Source organism: Trachypithecus francoisi, unplaced genomic scaffold (assembly GCF_009764315.1).
Source record: "Trachypithecus francoisi isolate TF-2019V2 unplaced genomic scaffold, Tfra_2.0 Contig01579, whole genome shotgun sequence".
NCBI classification, from domain to species: domain Eukaryota; kingdom Metazoa; phylum Chordata; class Mammalia; order Primates; family Cercopithecidae; genus Trachypithecus; species Trachypithecus francoisi.
This window is the reverse complement of record NW_022681442.1, coordinates 36,370,015-36,391,797: the sequence shown is the minus strand read 5'-3', so window position 1 is coordinate 36,391,797 and position 21,783 is coordinate 36,370,015. Positions and strand designations below refer to the sequence as shown.

General features: G+C 45.2%; 1 protein-coding gene across 50 annotated transcripts in view; it reads right to left on the bottom strand.

The window, feature by feature from the left end:
- Positions 1–21,783, bottom strand: part of SORBS1 (sorbin and SH3 domain containing 1) — a 255,754-nt gene that overhangs the window by 100,504 nt on the left and 133,467 nt on the right. For 13 of the 50 annotated variants that reach the window (XM_033187841.1, XM_033187861.1, XM_033187955.1 and 10 more), the window contains 5 exons: positions 14,206–14,232; positions 13,976–14,088; positions 7,766–8,482; positions 6,784–7,152; positions 2,630–2,774 (listed from right to left, as the gene is read on the bottom strand). In XM_033187841.1, the coding sequence (XP_033043732.1) occupies positions 2,630–2,774; positions 6,784–7,152; positions 7,766–8,482; positions 13,976–14,088; positions 14,206–14,232 (1,371 nt within the window). The remainder of the gene's footprint in view (positions 1–2,629; positions 2,775–6,783; positions 7,153–7,765; positions 8,483–13,975; positions 14,089–14,205; positions 14,233–21,783) is intronic. The other 37 variants (XM_033187992.1, XM_033187997.1, XM_033188039.1 and 34 more) reach the window with 5 other exon arrangements.

Here is a 21,783-nt window from a genome sequence, read left to right as displayed (position 1 = left end):
AGTTTTGAGGTGTGAAATGGCCTTTCTTTCATAGGATGACATGCAACACAGAAAACAGCAGCCACTTTCTAGTGGTGTTATTTTAAAGCATTAGAATGAAAAGCCCTAGGGTGATCCCTAGACTGCTTCATGTATTCATAAGTCTGGGAACCTCTGAGCTCTAGTTCTCAGGGTGGTTTGTGGGCCGGTGGCACTGGCATGCCTAGCAAGCTCGCTGAAAATGTAGAATCTCGTGTCCTCCACCCCAAATCTCTTGAGGTGGAACCTGCAGGTTAACAAGACTCTCAGGATCTGATGCACATAGACTGAGAAGCCCTAAGCAAGGGGACCCACGCACCTCTTTTCATCCTGACAGCTTTCCGATTCAAAGCCTCCCTCCCAGACAGATGGTAAGTGACTCGCCTTCAAACCCATGTGGTGTGAAAACTCAGGAAAGAGAGGGAAAGGGCTGTGTTGTTCACAACCATCAGCGCCAGGCCAGAGGCTCAGTGCCCCTGTTTCCAGCAGGGGGAAGCTGGCCGGGAGAGACAGGATTATTGCCACACTATGCCCTGGGACAGTCTAGGCAAAAAAAAAGGGCGGGGAGGGAGGCATTTTTTAGGATGACAAAACTAGAATTCCAGAAGTGGAGTAAAGTTATTCCCTCAGGAGACTCTGCAATAGTTAAGAAATTATTTTTATGGGTACTGTTTATGAAGCAAAGCAGAGCTGCCAGGTTAGGCAAATTCCAAAGCAATGCCAAAAACACTTGACCTAAACCCTATTTATGATTAGTAATACGGGGCTGGGCCAGTGAGGCTCTTCTATTCTTCTCGACTCTTCCTGCCCTACCTGCTTAGTGAACATATGGTTTTGCTCTTTATGGAAATCTATCATTTAATTCCAAACAATGAATGCCATTACTTGTATCCTTTTCTGAAGGATGTGTGTCTCAGGCTGCACAATTCTGATTTTTAAACCCAAGGGCAGGACTTGGACAAAAGAGAAAGGCAAGAACCAAAGGCATTTGGATAAATAAAAGGTATCCATCTATTCAAGGAAGAAACAAAAAGGAACTACAGGCATTTCTGTGCCCAAAGATGTCTCACTAGGTGTCATCAGAGGGACTTGGCAGAAGCAGCTGACATTACACTTGGCATTTCCCAAAAACCAAGTTGCCTTGAGAATAAATCCCATTTTTAAAGAAACTGCCTGTCCTTCTGGGAACTAACTTAATTCTGTTTGACTGAATTTTTTTTTTTAAATATGAGTCACAAGGAAGTTCAGAGAAACAAAATTTCACTTTGTCCCGCATTACAGACACTTTCTGGGCAAAGAGAGCCACTGCCAGTAAGGGGCATGGCACCGCTGAAGGAGAATGGGCTCCTGCATGGTTCCGTGTGGGAGCTGGGGCCCTTTTTTTCTTTTCAAGAACCCAGATTCATGGGTGAAAATTAATATAGGAGCCATACATAGTGAAAAAATAACAAAACTACTAAAACAACCTTAAGATTTTAGTGGAAAGATCTGAAGTGAAAGAAAATGTTTTATTCATCTGCTTTTCAAGTTAGAAGCAGGAAACAGAAAAACTCTATTTAGTATGGAAAACAATTAAAAATAGACTCCAGTCCCATTCTCATTCAAATTAATGCAGAGAGGAAGGAGGAGGGGGGAGGAGTGGAGGAAAACTATGAAGTCAGAGAGCACAGAGTCAAAAGGAAGATGTGAGCTCTGAACAAAATAATTAAACCTCCACTGTTATCGGAAATTCAGACTAACGAGCCCTTTCTACATGAGGAAACAGCTTGAAAACCTTACATTTCATGCTGCAAAGGACTTTTGTGAAGAGAAAATTTATTCCTGTATGGAATTCCAAAAAGGAAAGCTTGGGATTTAGAATCATCGTCTGGAATTTTAAAGCAGAAGAGTCAACATATATCCAAAGAACTTCCGCTTCACCCCACCTCAAAGCTTCTCTGCTTTTCAGAGAAGCAGAAAAACCAACCGGAAGCAGTCAGAGACACTACAGGAAACAAACGCGAAAACTCTTAAGCAGGGCTGCCTAGAGCCACACAGTACAGAGACAAACAGCTGGCAAGAATGAAGGCCAGTGAGTCGTCAAGAAAAATTCAATAGTCTCTGTTTTCAAGGCACAAAAACATGTTTTACATTCCACAAAATTTTCTACACAATATGTTTTCTTTTTTAAATTTGATACTAAAAATTCTGCTCTCTCTAAATTTCATCATGTCAAAAAACGAAATCATTTAAGATTCTACTTAAAAGAGGTATTATTGTACCTAGATTTTCGAAGCTAAATCTCTATTACCATCAAGAGACCAAACTTTTTCCTTTCTTCTTTTTTTTGGTGTTACGATTTGAAGAAGACAACCATGAACACCCAAGGAGTGGAACAAACCCAGCTTACTTATTCAGACACCCGACATCACCTCAAATCAGGGGCCTCTGTCTGTCTGCTGGGGTTTATTTTATGGGCCACGAGAGTGAGTAAACTGGGGCAAATGACCTTGGGAAACAATGGGATTTGTGAAAATTTCTGTGAAATAACAGAATTTTTGACCCAGACAGATATCATGGAAGAGCTATATTGATTCCAGTTGGCTGGGAGTGGGGCAGAAGCCTCTCTTACCTCGATTGTGCTGCAAGAGCACAATAGTCGGATTGACAATCGTTGTGGAGGGATAGGCGGATGAAGGCTTGCTAACTGGTGGAAAGGCTTGGGAATCAGTTCCAATAAGGGAAGAAGAAACTTCATTTAGTAGAGGACTGGAATCCTGAAATGAACAAACAAACAATGTAACTAACTGTAAATATAAAAAGCTAGTGTTAATGTTTTTTAAAAAGAAGAAATATAAAGCTTTACAATGATCTTAATTATAAAAAGAAATGCAATCAATGAGATACATCATATCATTAATTCCAGTTAGAAGGTTCAGCTGGAATGCTTATTCTCTTTGTTGGTATTAGTATGGGGCGGAGGAGAGAGGGAAGGTGAATGTTACTGCAAGTCTCAGCAACATCATTCATTAGGTCCACCTGCTAACAGTTGTGGGTCAATCCGGTTACTGAAAAAACAAATTCAAATCCAAGTAGAATAACATGCAAAAACCATGCAATTCCAAATGCGATCCAAGAACAAGGGCTAGTTTAATTGGGAAAAATCAGGGAAGTTTAGTACTCTGTACAGAGAAATGTAAGACAATGTGAGGACAAGAAGACATCAAGTAGGAACAGGGAGGAGTTGAGCAACAGTTTTTTCAGAAAGCTACCCTTAGCATCAGCATCACTGAGCAATTTTACTGATGTTTGCTTCTGAGATTTGGATATTATCCTATCCTACTGTGACATTTTTTCACTCTCTTTTTTTTTTTTTTTTTTTTTGAGACAGAGTCTTGCTCAGTCCCCCAGTCTGGAGTGCAGTGGCGCGATCTCGGCTCACTGCAAGCTCCACCTCCCGGGTTCCCGCCATTCTCCTGCCTCAGCCTCCCAAGTAGCTGGGACTACAGGCGCCCGCCGCCATGCCCGGCTAATTTTTTTTGCATTTTTAGTAGAGACGGGGTTTCGCCGTGTTAGCCAGGACGGTCTCGATCTCCTGACCTCATGATCCGCCCGCCTCAGCCTCCCAAAGTGCTGGGATTACAGGCGTGAGCCACCGCGCCCGGCCTCACTCTCATATTAAAGAGACAAAGATCCCTAAGACTTGTGAGAATCCTGACTTTAAAAACCTGAGGTCTCTGCCAGAAATAGCAATAAAATTATTAATACTAACATTATAAGCTGCATATTGGGGATAATGTCAGTCTTTTAAAACAAAATAAGACCCCAAAAGGTACTAGGGATATTTAGATAGTTTCCTTCATGATATCTATACATTTCTATTTTTGAGTTTATAACTTGTAAATTGAGGATGCTTTTCTTAAAGGGCTTTAAGAACAAGATTTTGATAGTTACTTTTAAAGCAATAATTATCTTGAAGCAATAATCAGAGATCAACTCCTGTGAACGTACCCACAGGATGAGGGCCACCCCCTCATTCACACCTAGCCCAATGCCTTGCAGATAGCAGGTGCTAGTAAACGCCACGTGAATGACAGGTGGCATCTTTCAGCAATGGTGTGTCTGAGCAAATGTTTGTAGCAAGAAAACAAATGCTTATCAAAAGAGGATATAGGCATCAGCACCCAGGACAGCTCCTGACACACAGTAGGAACTTCACAACACTGCCTAGGTCAGTCTATCTCTTCTGACAGTCTGCTAAACAGCCGCCACTATTTAGTTATGAGGGGCAGCTCAATTTCATGAATAAAACCTTTTCTCAAGACTTGAGAAGCACGGTATGATTTTATACAAAAGTGCCTCACCTTGATTCCTCCATTTAGAAAGTGGAAAATAATTACACTTTTCCTAATTTATCTCCAAAGTGATATAATTATGATAAATGACATATCATTAAAAACTGCCTGAATGCATCCAAGAAACACAAAATATCAGGCATACAGCTCTTTAAAGTATAAATGCCTAATGCGATGTTTGGGTGGATCATATGAGCATTAAGCTCTTTACAAATTTTACTTTGTGTCTTATTTCTGGAACATCACAAAAACAGCTATTGACTAAAATAACTCAAATCAATTAACATGACTTTTATTCTTCCTTCTTTCTCTCAACTAGCTACAGATGGAGCAGGCATCAGCTCACAGCTCAGACACCATCCACAGGGGTTCCTCCTCTGTCAAGAGGAATCCAAGTAGTTTCCTTTTTCACCTCTGTTTCCCAGGGCCAAACCCAAAGCTATCAGGCCAACTGAGGTCCTTCTGGGACGTCTACAACAGGCTGATTAGTCAGGTTTGAGACATCGAGGACACTGTCCCAACTAATCTGTCCTGGTACACCTAAAACCAACTTGATATGAAAACCTAGGTCTACACAAATGATAAATTATAGGATACACAATTAAACTACTCACAATGGTCTATGAGGACACTAAACATAAGACTCACTTTACCCGCTACTCCAGGCAAACATAATCTATGTCAAAGGGAAGATGCCTGCACTCCCCAAAACAAGAGTGGCTTCTAAATTCTAAGTTTGGCTGAAGGTAGAGGGGAATAGATCAGGGAACAATCTAGCATTTTTCTCCAATGGGGCTGAGCTGCAAAATTCAAAGCTAGAGGGATAACCAAGCCCATGGGCCACACTGGGCCTGGTGCTGGCCTAACTACATTGCACAGCACTAGAGATTTCAGAACAGGCTGCAGCTCAGGACCTAACAGTTCCCAGCTTTGATGTGCTTGATGCCTCATTATAATTTATCTAATAAGCCAAATAAAAAGTTTCCTTCCTGCTTTCTGCATGACTGGCTTCAGCTTAACAAGCCATTTGGAACAGTTTTGCAGGCATACATCTTTACACGAAGGGATGTCAGTAAACGCTTAGTTCCATCAGCCAACTGCATGACCCACTAGATGACTGTATCTCAAAGTGTAGTGTGTGGACCCCAGCATCTGAAAGCCCTGAGCACTTGCTACCAAGAGAGATTCCCAGGCTCTTCTCCAGACCCACTCGGTCAGAAATTCTAGGAGTATAACCTGAGGGTGACGATTTAAATCAACAAGCCTCCCTGACCCTCAGATGATCCCACGTACACAAAGCTTGAGAAGTGACCTCCTACTCCAAAAATTCCTTTGGAACAAGGCCCTGACTCATGGTTGTGCCCAGAGTACTTAGCAGAATGCCTAGACCACAGTAGAAACTCAATGATGAATTGTTAACTAACCAGTTACTTGCTTTTGAGTGACCCTGGCCCTCATTTGCCAGGGCAAGTCCTCAGCAACATAGCTAACATTCACTAGGCACCTTCTCTATGTCAAGCCCCATAACAGGAACTTTTACTACTCAGTCCCACTGAACCTGCAGCCCTGTGAGTAGATTCACGTATCCCCATATTACAACTCGCACTGAAGTTCTCAGATTCTCTCAATTCCCAGGGCTCCTAAGGAAAAAGGAGACCCTGGCACTTTGACTCAGCTTTTACTCTAAAGCAGTTGGGCTTTCCCGGCTGTGACGGGAACTCATTCCCTCACCCGCAGGATGGGACCTGAGGCATCAGGGCACTTTGACTTCCTGTGGCCACTGGTGCACTGTTTTGCCACAAAGGCTCCTGGGGCCTCCTCCTCAGGGGCCCTAGCAAATGCCTGCCTTTTGAGGTAAAAGTCCTAACATTTGTGCAGGGCTTTCAGACCCACTTGCTCACTTAAACCCAACTCTCTCACTAAAAAAAAAAAAAAAAAATCCTAGTCTCTGTCATTTCTGCATACTACAGAGATTTTATTTGTTTATTTACTCACTAGGTCAACATGAGAATCTCTTCCTCCCGAGATCTGCCCACTCCCTGGCAAGTAGCACCCACCACACCTGCTGTTGCTCTTCCCCATAATTCTTTAGCTTTCCTCAGCTCTCTACATGACCCCCGGCCTGGCCTGTGAAGAGCATGGCCAGTCAACATAAAGGCCACAGATGTTGTCTTCAGAGGGAGAAAGATGTGCATTCCCAACAGGACAGAGCAGACGAGGCACTGCAGAGATGGGGAACAACCCGAGAGACCCAGGGAAGACACACGGGAAGCATGCACGCTAGTGACAGGGGACACGGCTCCAGTCATCACGCAGGCACAGCGGCAGCCAGTGCTGTCCTCAGAGCTCAGAGCTTCAGTGAGAAAGGGAATGTGACTGCTGGGAGGAGACATTCAGAAAAGCCGTGAGGAAGGGAGTCCGGCAAGCTTACGGTACTTGAAACAGCTCCCGTGAGGTCAGGCTCCGAGACTCTGCGGAGGTCCTCCGGGGCAGGAGGGACCAGTGGAGGTGGTGGTGAGAAGGATGGTGGCGTCTGGCTAATGGGGGCAAAGGAGCCAGAGGTGCGGGCTGGCTGGCTGTGGTGGGGCCACCTCTGCAGATGAGGGGGAATGAAATCATCTAGAGTCGGGAAGGTCAGAGGTGAGGCGGCAGAGGCGGTCGCTGGGATTGTGGGGACGCAGCCAAGAGGCCCCAGAGGTGCTGGAGGTCTGGCAGTACCTTCTTGCCCTCTGTCAGTATTAACCAGGTAGAGAGGGACAACTATTACCTCCGGCTGGGCTGCACTGGAGGAAGTGGCATCCTGTGGAAATAAGGGGGTCGTTATGGAAAGGGGTATGATACGAGGAAAGAATTCCATATTTAAACGGTTGAGAGTGGGCATGCAGTGAGGTACTCTGAGAAACATTTAATCAGTGTCCTTTCCTCAGAGTACATGAGACAGTCGGAGCTGGCCAGCTGGCCTTCTGACACTCCATGACACAGAGGGAACCCCATCCAACTCCGCTTTTCATCCATCTATTTTTGAATCCTTTTAACACTTTATGAGAGAGAAAGAGAGAACAACAGAACAGGCAGGTAGGCTGTGTTTAACCCCACAACACCACCATAGAGCCTGAAAGCTTGGAAGTAAATACAATTTCTTTGGCACCTTGTAATAAAACATGAACAATGAGTATCTCACCATGTTATTAGTCTCTGGATTCCTCGCTCCAGCATACTTACACATTTACAGAAAAGAGAGACAGACAAAGAGAGTACTGTGCTGAGAGGTTCAGACAGAAGAATTCAGGATTCAAGCCACAACAATATTAATGAGGAAAGGGAGGGCAGGGCAGTCCAGTGAACAATGAGCTGCTCGCAACAGTTTTGAAAGAGACAGTGGAGAAGACACACAAACATTCCTAATTTCTTGCCTTGGCTGGATAACTCGGCTGCAAAAGGTAAGATTCTTTGCTCTTCCGGTTTTCGGGATCAGAGGTAACCCGGGGGCCTAGCACAGGCGGTCTCACATCTGGGAACGAAGCCCGAGTCCCCAGGGAAGGACTCTCGCCACGGTTAACGGCATCTTTACGGATGTCAAAGAATAGCTTGGGAGGGTCAGGAGGAGGAGCAGGGGGTGGTTTTCCTGTGCCGGCTGTGCGGGAGACAAGGCTGGGAGCCGGTGCTCGGGTGCCCGCAGCCTCCGAGGGAGTGCCTTTGGCAGGGTCACGTGCAACACGAGAGGAGTTTTCTGACGCCGCCAGGCAAATGTTATTGGATAAACAAGGTACATATAAGCTGCTGACCTTTTTAATCCCAACTGCCTCATGACATGGGTTAGAGCTCACATTCTTATGATAAACTGTCCTGGTGGCTGCATAGCGCTGCTGAGGTTGGGATGAAGCACTGGGGAACGTGGAGTCCGGAAGCAAGGAACCAGGGCACACCACACCTTTGGGAGCCGATCCAGCTGCCAGGAGGACAGAGATGGGCTGGGGTTGTGAGGGGTTCTGCTGCCTGGGGGTGCCGAGTGGGATGTAAGGCTTTGGTGAGCTCAGGTAGAGGGAATCCTTGTAGGTACTGTGGATGGTGGGGGACTGCCATGCAAAGCGGTCCTTTTGAGGGAGAGGAGGGTGTGGGGGAGAGAGAACCTTTAGCAATATTTTCAAGATACGTTATCAAACAGGGAAAAAAGAAAGAGGGAAATGGAAAGAAGGACGATCATTAGAAACGACAGCATAACATGATCTAAGCAAAAACAATTCTTAACACGTTTTTCAGCACATCCTCAGGTTAGATTCCTCCTAGTATCCACAGTTCTCTCTGAGTGAAGCCAAAGACTGAATCCCACTCACCTGGAGAGGTAGGCCTGACTCTCCTTTGCATCCAGGGAAGCTGAGCCCAGCCCATAGCAGGCCACATGCTACATCAATTTTGACACCAATCCTTGGCTGACTGCATCTTTATTAGACGTCCTGACTCAAGAAGGGCGCCAAGTGAACTAAACACCAGTGGGAGAGACCCGAAAGCCCCCAACTCCCTCTCAAACCTCCTTCCCTCAAGATTTATCTTCGACCCTTTGGCCTTAGAAGTTTATGTTCACTGGAACTCTTTTGAGTGCCTTTCATTCTTTTCCCTTCGAAAAAAGGAGAATTGGAAGAACCATCCTTATTTGTGTTCACAGGAGACAGATGTCTTAATTGAGTCACTGCGATTTAGCACTCAATTCCGTAAGCATAACAAATTAAAGCGCCCTAAGAAGAGAATGCCAAGGATTTTTGAATACACATGTGCTCTTTTCTCAGAGGAAAGAATCTGATGAAGCTAATTATTAGAAGGAAGACAAGCATGAGATTAAAAGCACACAGTCTCCCATTTTTGATGTACACAAAAGAGGGGACCAGGCAATGAAGGACTGAATTGGCCTTTACCGGATTGGACTGTGCCTAGTTTGTCAAAATCCAGCCCCATGCCCATCTCACCCAGCCCACCACCACACAAAGGGAATCAGCCCCAGAGGTCAATGATCAGCCTCAGAATCACAGCTTAAGCCCAAAGCTCTGGCTGCAGGTCCAGAGGCTCGCACAGCATCCCTCTCTTTTCAACCCTGCTCCTCTTAGGGTCTCAGTGGAGAAGAGGGTCAGGAAATGGGGTAACCCTCCAGTCTGATCCTCACATCAACAAGAGTCATCTGCCAACCTGTGGCTCAACTGGGAATTAGACTATGAGATGAGGAAACTTCATTTTGCTAGATTTTCTTTTTTGTTTTGTTTTGTTTCGAGATGGAATCTCGCTCTGTCGCCCAGGCTGGAGTGCAGTGATGTGACCCCAACTCACTGCAACCTCTGCCTCCCGAGTTCAAGTGATTCTCCTGCCTCAGCCTCCCAAGTAGCTGGGACTACAGGCACATGACACCACGCCCGGCCAATTTTTTGTATTTTTAGTAGAGATGGGGTTTCACCATGTTAGCCAGGATGGTCTCGATTTCCTGACTTTGTGATCTGCCCACCTCGGCCTCCCAAAGTGCTGGGATTACAGGCATGAGCCACTTACTGCACCCGGCCTAGATTTTCTTTAACGGCTCTTTTTTTTTGAGATGGAGTCTCATTCTGTCACCCAGGCTGGAGTGCAGTGGCACGATCTCGGCTCACTGCAACCTCCGCCTCCCGGGTTCAAGCAATTCTCCTGCCTCAGCCTCCTGAGTAGCTGGGACTACAAGCACGTGCCACCACACCTGGCTAATTTTTTGTATTTTTAGTAGAGACGGGGTTTCACCATATTGGCCAGGATGGTCTCGAGCTCCTGGCTTTGTGATCCACCTGCCTCGGCCTCCCAAAGTGCTAGGATTACAGGCGTGAGTGGCTCCTATTTTTAAAGATATCCCAGTTCTAGAAGAAAACCAGAACTTTCCTTCAAATTACACAAGTGAAGTATATTAGAGTTTGGTCAATATCTGGTAAGTGAATTTTGATTTTTGACCAAAAATGAGGAGGGTGCAAGATCTGGGTCTATTTTGAATTTATTTTAAATTTTATTTCATTCTTTTTTTTTTTTTTTTTTTTTTTTTTTGAGACGCAGTCTCGCCCTGTTGCCCAGGCTGGAGTGCAGTGGTGTGATCTCAGCTCACTGCAATCTCCGCCTCCCGGGTTCAAGTGATTCTCCTGCCTCAGCCTCCTGAGTAGCTAGGATTATAGGTGCCTGCCATCATAACCAGCGAATTTTTGTTTTTTTTTTTTTTTTAGTAAAGACAGGGTTTCACCATGTTGGCCAGACTGGTCTCGAACTCCTGACCTCAGGCGATCCACCCACCTCAGCCTCCCAAAGTGCTGGGATGATAGGCATGAGCCACTGTGTCTGGCCTATTTCATTCTCATATTTGTGGCATACAGGTGACAAGAAGAAAGAATGTTAGAAAGGGTGAATAGGTGAAAAATATTTAAAAGTTTTATGGGTTGGGCACTGTGGCTTAAGCCTGTAATCCCAGCACTTTGGAAGACCAAGGCAGAAGGACCACTTGAGCTCAGGACTCTGAGACCAGCCTGGGCAATACAGTGAGACTCTGTCTCTACAAAAAATTTAAAAAAGAAATAGCTAGGTGTGGTGGCACACACCTGTAGCCCCAGCTACTAAGGAGGCTGAAGAGGGAGGATTGCTTGAGCCCAGGAGGTCAAGGTTGCAGTGAGCTGTGATGGCACCTCCGCACTCCAGCCTAGGTGACAGAGCAAGACTGTCAAAAAAAAAAAAAAAAGTTTTATGAGTCCGGATTAGACCATCAACCCAGGAACAGTAAATAACCTGTTCCTTAAACTCAGTTTTCAAGGTACAAATAAGCTCATTGGAGAAGCAGCTCACTTGGATATCCTTGGCTAATTCAATGCCTATCCTTTCCACAGGGCACCCATGGCAGTGCTAGTGAATATGTACCAGCCAAGAAAAACAAAATAAATAGCCCCTCTCTAGTAGTAAGCAACAGCAAAAGCTTTCAGATGAACTCACTTGGTTTCAGTGAACATGTTTACAGACTAAACGATTCCAGAAACAAAACACTTGGGCTAGCACGCACCAAAGGGACTGGCGGGTATACTGATAATGGCAGTAGGGAGGTAAGCAAAAGACCATTTTGATTTGAGCTCAGATTTACTTTTACTTTCAGCTCAAATGTCCCATATGTGGTTTCTTCTTGTCCAAAGATAGAAATCAGCTTCAGTGAGTTTCTAACTTATTTCGGCTCTCACCATATATGGTGCCAGGGATGCATTACATCAGGCATGAGCCTTCCCAGGGCTTTGACCCTGTAGAGGGGACGCTTCCCCAGAGCATCAACAGTGCACTCAGATCCAAAGGTCTCCTGCCCTGGGGCTTCTTTTAGTCCTGAAGAAAGGGGACAGGCACAGTGACTTTACATGCAGGGAACTACTTTTTGTTGTAAACATTGTGGGAACCACACAGGCAGTTTGCATTCTGCCCAGCTGGCTACAAATGAAATTCTATTTATCTTTTTAGAAGGTGGGTCAGCAAAAATATGAGGCTTCTGGAAAATCATGGTATGTTTATAGTTTATACAGTTCTGTAAACTACCAATTCCCTTGTCTAAGCCACTGCATACTTAAAGCTTTGGCAATCACTATACAGACAAGAAGTCATGTTTCCATTTAGAAAACACATCTAAGAGGTAATGCGCGACCTAAAGATTCCTGAAATTTGAATGGCTGATTTTACATTGAATATGCAGGATAAAAACCTCTTTATCAGCAATTTACCAGGTTCCCTTAAAGGGAACCCCAATAAAAGGAAAATTCTTGGATAGTGACAGATAAGAAAACACGCTTTGTAAAAGATATTATAGGGTGTTCACCCTTATCAACCTCTCGAGGGCAATGTTTCACACAGGATCTGAACACCACGGAGATGCTCAATAAAGCTGTGTTAAATAAATCTATTTTAAAAGAATTTTTATTTACTTCACATGCTTTTAAAATTATCTTTTCAAAAGAGCTGCTTAAGAAGCCAAAAAGAATTACTGAGTTACCCTTTGAACTAAGTCACTGATAGTAGAAGAGGACATGCTTCCACATTTGCTCTGAATTAATCAGCACTGTTTCTTAATCTGCATAGAGCTGATGGCATCCATTCTTGAGATGGTTGAAAAGTAGTATGTCTGCCACAGGCAGCACATTTATACACTGTGAGAGGGTTTAGGAATGGGAAAACCAGGGCAAGTCATTTACCGGACAAGTGACCTCCCCAGTCCCTATGTCTAATGAGGACTTCAAAAAGCCAGGCTCATTTACAGCTCCTGGTTCTAACCAGTGACCCAGGATGCATATGGCTGTACCTAGAGAGGCAAGTGATGGCAGGTGGCAGAAAGTCTAAATGTGTTTGTTGCTCAGCATACAAGGCAGACAATTAAGCAACCAGTTCCACGCTGGGGAAGATAAGCATCTACAGAGAGGGAGAAAAATATCATCTCTGATTCAGCTTCATTTCAGCAGCAAATGCAATTTTACATCCTCAGGAGCAGGAACGAGAGAATCATTGGAGAAGTAGGGTGGGAACTAGGAAGGACCTGCAGAATGTCCAGACCCCTTCTGAGTTCAGGGAACACCTTCACAGAAGGAAGGCACAGGGAAGTAGACCACACAAGGAACACATTTCTGCAATAGTTTTTGAGCAGCACAGCTTCCTTTAAGAGAAAGGACTAGGCTAGGTGTGGTGTCTCACACCTATAATCCCAACACTTTGGGAAGCCAAAGTGGGAGAATGGCTTGAGGCCAGCCATCAGAGGCTTCAGTGAGCTACGATGATACCATTGCACTCTGTCCTGGGCAACAGATAGAGACCCTGACTCCAAAAAAGAGAGAGGAAGACAGAAAGAGAGAGAGGGGAGAGAGAGGGAGAGAGAGAGAGAAAGGAGTAGTAGTCGATTCCACAGATGTGGCTCCTGTATGCAAAAATGTTCATCACAGATCACCTAAATTAAAACATGGTCTATTCCCTTTATCAAAATGACAAAGTAACAACAGGAGAGGGAAGGAAGAAAGATCAAGAAAGCCACCTGGGGGAAAGACTTAAGCAAAAGTATCGTTACTCCAATTTGTACAGCTTTGGGGGATTTTCTTTTGTAGGATACAGCTGGGCTGTACCGCCATTTTGCCTGTTCCTGGGTTGCTGGACTTAGAGCCTGGCCACAGCTTCCTGATCTTAATCTGTAAGGATACTGTTGCTGGAGTTCTTACAGCCCCATCTCCAGAAAACAATTGGAATAAACACAAGATGCATTCTTCTCTCAAATATTACACTCTAAAGAATTTTTTAAAAAAAAAATCTCAGATCTTTTGCCTACATATCCAAGGCTAAATGAATTCCCCCTTTCAGAACACTTCTACATACATAACAAACCTAAATAGGCATCAAGGCCTATTTCCAACACCCAGGTACAGACCAACCTCATTCCATGCCTCTGCTTCCCTTGACCCCAACTTTCCCTTAGCTCGGTCCTTGCAGAGCTTATCTGGAGTTGTCCAAAAGCTTGAAACCTACTCCATTATCCAGCTGGGGAAGCAGGAAGTCACCAATCTAAGTTAAGAGACTCAAGGACAGGTACCACTCACCAGTCCCCACCCTGCCCTTGGGCACATGCCTACCTGGGACTTGTCCGAAGGAAGATTGGGATGCACACTCCTGTAGCCCTTGGCAGCAAGTGAAGATGGCTGGGCATTTCCATTGGCATCAGCACTGGAAGAAAGCCTCCACTCATCTGAGAAATAGGGAGGAAAAAAACCTCTCACTCACAGGGAATAACTCCCTGGTTCCCCTGTAACTCCGGGGTCCTTAGTAGAAGGCCAGAAAGGTGAGAATGCAAGAGAAGCCATACCTGCTGAAGAAGGCTCTGGCTCCAGACCTACACGTGGTGCAGAAAGGATGAAAACAAGAAAAGGGGAAAAACAGAAATGGTTACATTTGCAGGAAACAAGCATGAACTGCAAAGAAGGTTGAAAATCCAGCACCCCGTTGTCTGACACAAAATGCCCTCAGTCACGATGGCCTGATTACCATAGGAACCCACTCAAAACCATGATGTGCTCACAGGCACTGACCTTTGAAAACACAAGGCTCACATTCACAGGGATGAAGAAACAATTGTTACTTGACATTCTTATTTTACAGACAAAAAGGCAACAGAATTCTCTACTGGCCAGTCCCTACTCACTGCCTCTCCTTCCCCTTCCTTGAGCCTGCTGTGGGCTCAGAATGACCACTCCCAACCAACTAACAAGCCCAGGAGAGAGAGAAGTGGATAAACACTTTTTCCAGGGGTGATGGTGCTGGGCTAAGGGACAGAACATGACTTAAGCCAGGAGGTATCTGCTGCGATAAAGACTTTTTTTCTCCCTGCCTGCTTTTCTTCTTTCCATTAAATAAGCCACATAAACATTTCAAAATCTAATCACCCTTCTTGAGTGTTCATCACATCACAAAGCACCCTTGTCTCCCTTCAGCCTTCCCAGCCACCGTCTGATGCATTTCAGAGACCCCAAACTTCTCCTAGTTTGATCCACATAGCACATGGCACCATGAGGCAGCAGACTGCAGTGGTTACGAACCTGACTGGAAAGGCAGCTGGGCCTCAATTCATATCCTGGGTCTACCACCTAAGGGTTCTATGACCCTGAGCAAGTTATAAGCCTCAGTTTGTCCATCTGAAAAATGGAGATAATGATATGCCTGTTTTATAAGTGTTGTTAATAAGAACATATATGCATGCAAAATGCTTACCACAGTGCTTGGCAAAGTTCAGAAAATGTTTGCTATTTATCATCTACTGTATCATCTCTTGTCTCTACTCTCTATCCTTGATCTAACTCAGGGGTCCAGAGACTTTTTTCTATAGAGGACCAGATAGTAAATATTTTAGGTTTGATGGGCCATATGGTCTCAGATGCAACTACTTGGCTCTGCTATTGTAGGACAAAGGCAGCCACAGATGATATGTAAATGAATGAGCATGGCTGTGTTCCAATAAACCTTTATTTATGGACACTAAAATCTGAATTTCATAAAATTTTCATGTGGCATACAATACCATTCTTCTTTTGATTTTTCTTTCAACCATTAAAAAATGTAAAAGCCATTCTTAGCTCGAGGGCTGTATAAAAAAAGGCACAGGCCAGATTCCGCTCACAGCCATGGTTTGCCAATCCCTAATCTAGCCAAGCCTTAACCCCTTCCTCTCCCAGGCTGTCTCCTCTTGCCTTATCATGTAGAAAAAGAGGGACTAATACTGCAGTCTCACTGCCCAAGCCTCCATTTCAATGTGGGTCCCTCAGGGGCTAGATATGGGCCTTCCAGATGCCAAGTTGAGATTTACAGACATTTACTGAACACCTCTCTAAGTGCCACTGTGAGTCACTGTTACCCCCACTTAGTTTTAGTTCAGTGTACACAACAACTCTGTGAAGTAGGTAATCACTCTCCTTCATGGATGAGGAAACAGAGAGGCCAACTGACTTGCCCAAAGTCACACAGCCAGGAAGTGACAAAGCAGTCAGCCCAAGTCTCCAGAATCCAAACCTAGCACCCTGCTTACCACCTCCACAGCCACCAGCCTCCCCATCAGCCATGAAGAGGATGCTGTGCTTCAGAGAGGTGGTGGGAGCCAAAAACAGCTGGAGCAAAAGGCAAGGTACGGTGTCAAGGTTCTGAGTGAGTGGCATCCACGTCTAGCAGTGGTGTGGCTGCATCAGGGCTTGCTGAGACACAGGTGGCTGGGCCTGGCTCCCAGCGCTTCTGATGCGGTGTGAGGTGAGGCCCAAGAATTTGCATTTCTTTTTTTTTTTTTTTTTTTTTGAGGCGGAGTCTCGCTCTGTCGCCCGGACTGGAGTGCAGTGGCCGGATCTCAGCTCACGGCAAGCTCCGCCTCCCGGGTTTACGCCATTCTCCTGCCTCAGCCTCCCAAGTAGCTGGGACTACAGGCGCCCGCCACCTCGCCCGGCTAGTTTTTTTTGTATTTTTAGTAGAGACGGGGTTTCACCGTATTAGCCAGGATGGTCTCGATCTCCTGACCTCGTGATCCGCCCGTCTCGGCCTCCCAAAGTGCTGGGATTACAGGCTTGAGCCACCGCGCCCGGCCAAGAATTTGCATTTCTAACAAGTTTGCAGGTGATGCTGAGACTGCCAGTCCATAACCGACACCAGGAGAACCACCGATGAGAGGTACACTCAAAAACTTCCTTATTCTGGAAAACTAGCGGTATCCATTTTATTTTTCCCCCTTTAAAACAGTTTTTAAATTCAGCTACATATTCTTTTAGCAGGTTGCCTGTTACATTTCTGCCACTTCCTTACGGACAATTCACTGCTATTTGTCTTCTCCACCCCACAAAAACCGCATGCGGTCGGCCCTCGATACCCACGGATTCCGCATCTGTGAATTCAACCAACCGTGGATCAAATATTGGGGGAGAAAACAAAAAATAAGAAAACAATAATAATATAACATTAAAAAATACAGACTAACAACTATTTACATAGCACTTACATTATATTAGGTATTATAAGTGATCTAGAGATTATTTAAAATATACAGGAGAATGTGCATAGGTTATGTACAAATACAATGTCATTTTATGGCCGGGCGCGGTGGCTCAAGCCTGTAATCCCAGCACTTTGGGAGGCCGAGACGGGCGGATCACGAGGTCAGGAGATCGAGACCATCCTGGCTAACACGGTGAAACCCCGTCTCTACTAAAAATACAAAAAACTAGCCGGGCGAGGTGGTGGGCGCCTGTAGTCCCAGCTACTCCGGAGGCTGAGACAGGAGAATGGCGTAAACCCGGGAGGCGGAGCTTGCAGTGAGCTGAGATCCGGCCACGGCACTCCAGCCTGGGCGACAGAGCGAGACTCCGTCTCAAAAAAAAAAAAAAAAAAAAATGTCATTTTATATAAGGGACTTGAGCATTCTCAGATTTCGGTACCTGTGAAGGTCCTAGAACCAATCACTGGCAGATACCGAGGGACGACCACAGTTGGGAAAGGTACAGGACATACGCTTTGCTCACATACTGCAATGTACCGGCTTGTATGACCAGGAGCAAGTTCACTAGCCACGCTAAATTTTACTTTTCTCATCTACAAAATGTAATCCTTACCCTATACTCCTCACAGGGAGTATGATCCTTTGATTCTCTCCAATCGAAGAATTGGAGAATCTTTGAGAATCAAAGATCAGGTACGTGAAAGTACCTCCGAGTGCGCCACACTCCCTGTTGCATCCAGACGGCTTCCTGGCCCAGAGCTCCCCTCACACCTGGCAGGCCCTTAAACACCTGGTGAGATGCCGTGACAATGGTCCACTTCCTCCCTCACAGCTATCACTTGTACTGTTCCATCTTCTTTTCTAAGTTGCTATTTCTAGTCCACCTTTGTCAAATAAGTCTATCAAATTTATTAGATTTATGCATATACTAACGTCAATAGGTTCTGAATGAAGGGCTATCTAATGAAGCATGTAAACTTCGTACATGGAACTGGGGACACATTATTTTTCCCACTTTCTGGTTCTCAGTTGGGTTGGTTCTATTCAAGTGACACTAGCAAACAGCTATGCCATGGAAAGCTGAGATGTGAACTGTTCTTCCAAACCTCCAGGTATCATGAAACCTCCAGGTATCACTGTGACATCAGATTGCCTAGTTTCAGCCCTGAGTCTCTATCTTGCTAATTGCATATCCTGTGGCAAATGACCTGGCCACATCTGTGAAATGGAGACTAAATGAAAGTATCTGGCATAAAGCATGTGTTTTGCAAAATCAGAATTCAAAGCATAAGGGGGAAAAATAACCATGGACAAAAATGAGCATTGTTGATCTCTGCCATGTGATAAATAGCTTTAAGAACATAAGATCCTTAGGGATATACCCACTTTTTCCTCTCACTCCAAGTCTTTAAAACTGTTCCCCTTCCCCTATCCCAAAAATGCAGTTCCAAGGACCTCTTAAATGTTCCTTTCTTCCTTGTTAAAGGAGAGCTGTGGCCGGGCGCGGTGGCTCAAGCCTGTAATCCCAGCACTTTGGGAGGCCGAGACGGGCGGATCACAAGGTCAGGAGATTGAGACCATCCTGGCTAACACGGTGAAACCCCGTCTCTACTAAAAAATACAAAAAACTAGCCGGGCGAGGTGGCGGGCGCCTGTAGTCCCAGCTACTCCGGAGGCTGAGGCAGGAGAATGGCGTAAACCCGGGAGGCGGAGCTTGCAGTGAGCAGAGATCTGGCCACTGCACTCCAGTCCGGGCGACAAGGCGAGACTCCGTCTCAAAAAAAAAAAAAAAAAAAAAGGAGAGCTGTATTTCTGACATCTTACTATCCTTCATCTATTACCTCATCTTGTGAACCTGGAAGGTTGGTAGCAGCCTGAGGCCATTTGTGCCTGTGTGCAGCAGTATGACATTTTGCACACATAATCATCCATTATGAACTCCTGATTGAAGAGACTGCCAAAATGCTTCTTTCAATAAATATTACCTTACAGCTCCCAAGGTGGGGGGAGTGCCTTGGAAAGTTGGATCCTAGAGAGCTTTTGCAGTCCTGAGAGACCTACCCTTTCTGCAAGAAGCATAATTTACTTTGCCTTATCTTTTCCTCCAGCTGTGCTTTATTTCAATCTTTTCTAGCCTGTGGCTGTAGCCTCCTGATATTTTATTTTATCTCATTCTATGCTAATTTCATTTTGACCTGTTTTAAAGTCTTTTGCTGATCAGTCAATTCTTCTTGGGATCTTAGGGTAATTTTCATTGACTGAGTCTTGATGTGTTCTGGTAAGAGTATTTAAGAGGTAGATGACAGATGTTAATAGTAAGTCTAAGGGTGTTCCAAATCTTATTTGTGTTTATTTTGTATTCATGCTGTATAGTACAGAATTTAACTTTATCCAAAAAGAAGTCTGGCCTTGGCCCTCAGCTTCTGGGATGTAATCTCTGAGCTCCTGGAAAGTCCTGCCTGATAGGAGTGATTTTGTTTATCTGAGACTTTGAGTCACACCAACTATGTGACTTGGGGTGGGGCCTTTGAGCCACCAGGAGCTCGATCGATTAGGAAGTTGGACTGGAGACTGAGATCTGCCCTGTGGGCAGTGGATCATGCCTATGTAATGGAGCCACAGTAAAAATGCTGAACACAAAGGCTCGGGTACATTTCCTGGTCGAAAATGCTCTGAGGACACTGTCACACATCACTGCTGGGAAATAATATGTCCTGACTCCATGCAGAGTGGGCAACAGAAGCTCCGCATTTGGTACCTTTTCCAGGCTCCACCCTATGTGCATCTTCTCTTGCCTTTTAAAATCTGTATTCTTTCCCTATAATAAACCATAACCTGGAGCATAGCAGCTTTCAATATGTTATGTGAGTCCCTCTAGCATTGCACCAAATCTGATAGTGCTTTTGGGAAACCCCTGAACTTGCAACTGGTGTCAGAAGGAAGGGTGCACTCTTGTGAGGACTTTTCCCTCCAACTTCTCAGTTGGCCCTAATGTTCACATGTGTACTCATCAAAAACACTCGAATTTAATGGAGGTACAGGGTACTTTTAACTGCGTCAATGTTAACCTTCCTATGGTACCTTTTTGCTGCTGCCATTTCTGGAGAGCAAAAGTGAGAGTCAAACCAGAGGAAATAATTTGACTGTGGGTCCAAGAATCTTTATGTCCAAGGCTAACTTTGCATTCAAGAATCAGGCAGTAAGGACTGGAGCCAACTGGTACAGAATTAACAAAATATAAGGGCTGAACTGGACCCTGGCACCTTAGTCAGAACACAGGAATTGATATATCAAGCCACAAGATCTTTAGACTATACCAAACAAGAAGCTTGGTATCACACCCACCACCAGCTCAGGCTCCCTGTCTGGAGTGAAAACACCCTGACCTGGGACATGATCAAGTCACTCTGAACCAATATAGCCAACACTCAGACCTGGTGTGGCAATGAGGTCAGGGGGCAGGGATAAGGTGATGAGGTTTCTCCTGGGGGCAGGGAGTCGGTACTAAGATTACTGCTATTCCTTTCAGATGGTTCTGATCCAAAAACTAAGGTCCACATTCAGAGATGAGGAGGCTGATCAGGAAGCTGTGGTCAGGGATCTTGAGTTAAGCCACCACTTGAATGGAGGAGTCTGGAGAATGAGTGTCAACTGGGCAATTTCCAGGGCTCTCTCTGTCACTCCACCCCCGAGAATGTCTCCATTCTCTCAAAGTTCATGTGGATGCAGATGGCTTCCAAATCCACACATTGGACTCCAAATTTCCAAATTCCCATTAGAAACATTCTCCTGGAAGTCCTTCCCTTGCCAAGAAACTCAACATGTCAAAAGATGGAATTCAACATTCTTTTCAGCACTCTTCACAAATCCCTCCACCTCCATGAGTGCCACAATTACTCTCCTAGCCAACCAGGGAAGACATCTCCTGGGCCACATGGAGTCTTACCTCTCTGTGGTCCTTAAAAACACCACAAGGAGCCCTGCTCATTTCATTCTCCAAAAGGCACTTTGACCCTCAGCCTCTGCTCTTCACTCCCATTGCCACCATGTTAGGGTAAGATCCTCATGGCTTCAAACTGAAATTATTTCAAATCTTTAACAAGCCTCTTGACCTGCAGGAACTAGAATGGTTACCCTCAAAGAGCACTTGCTTTGGGCCTGTGCCAAATGCTTGACACGAAAGAGCTCATTTAGCCGGGTGCGGTGGCTCATGCCTGTAATCCCAGCATTTTGGGAGGCCAAGGCAGGTGGATCATGAGGTCAGGAGTTTGAGATCAGCCTGGTCAACATAGTGAAACCCCATCTCTACTAAAAATACAAAAAAAAAAAAAAAAAAAGTAGCCAGGTGTGGTGGCGGGTGCCTGTAGTCCCAGCTACTTGGGAGGCTGAGGCAAAAGAATTGTTTGAACCCAGGAGGCAGAGGTTGCAGTGAGCAGAGATCGTACCACTGCACTCCAGCCTGGGTGACAGAGTGAGACTCCATCTCAAAAAAAAAAAAAAAAGCTAATTTAATCTCAACAACTCTGTTATGGTCATCTCCAATTTACAAATAAGGCAACTGAAGCCCTGTAAGGTGGAGTAATTTGTCCATATCACAAAGACAGTAAGTGGCAGTGCTCAACCTCAGTAGAGAACTGTGTGAAACCAGAACTATATCAACTCTTCCAGGTGAGGGGGTTGGGACAAGGACTAGAAATAGGGGGCACTGCTGAAATGTGGGTATCAGAGGGCCAGGTAGGGACTAGAGCTTCCAGTCCAGGCAAATAATCAGCAACCTGGACACCTATAGGCATTGAAGAAGGTAGCAAACAGGGAGCAAGTCAGAGAGGAAACAGAGAGAGCAGATGGGGGACAAATGCTGTCCCTGGTGAGCAGGGAGGGAGCCGGACGCCATCTGACATTAGCTATCTGCAAAGG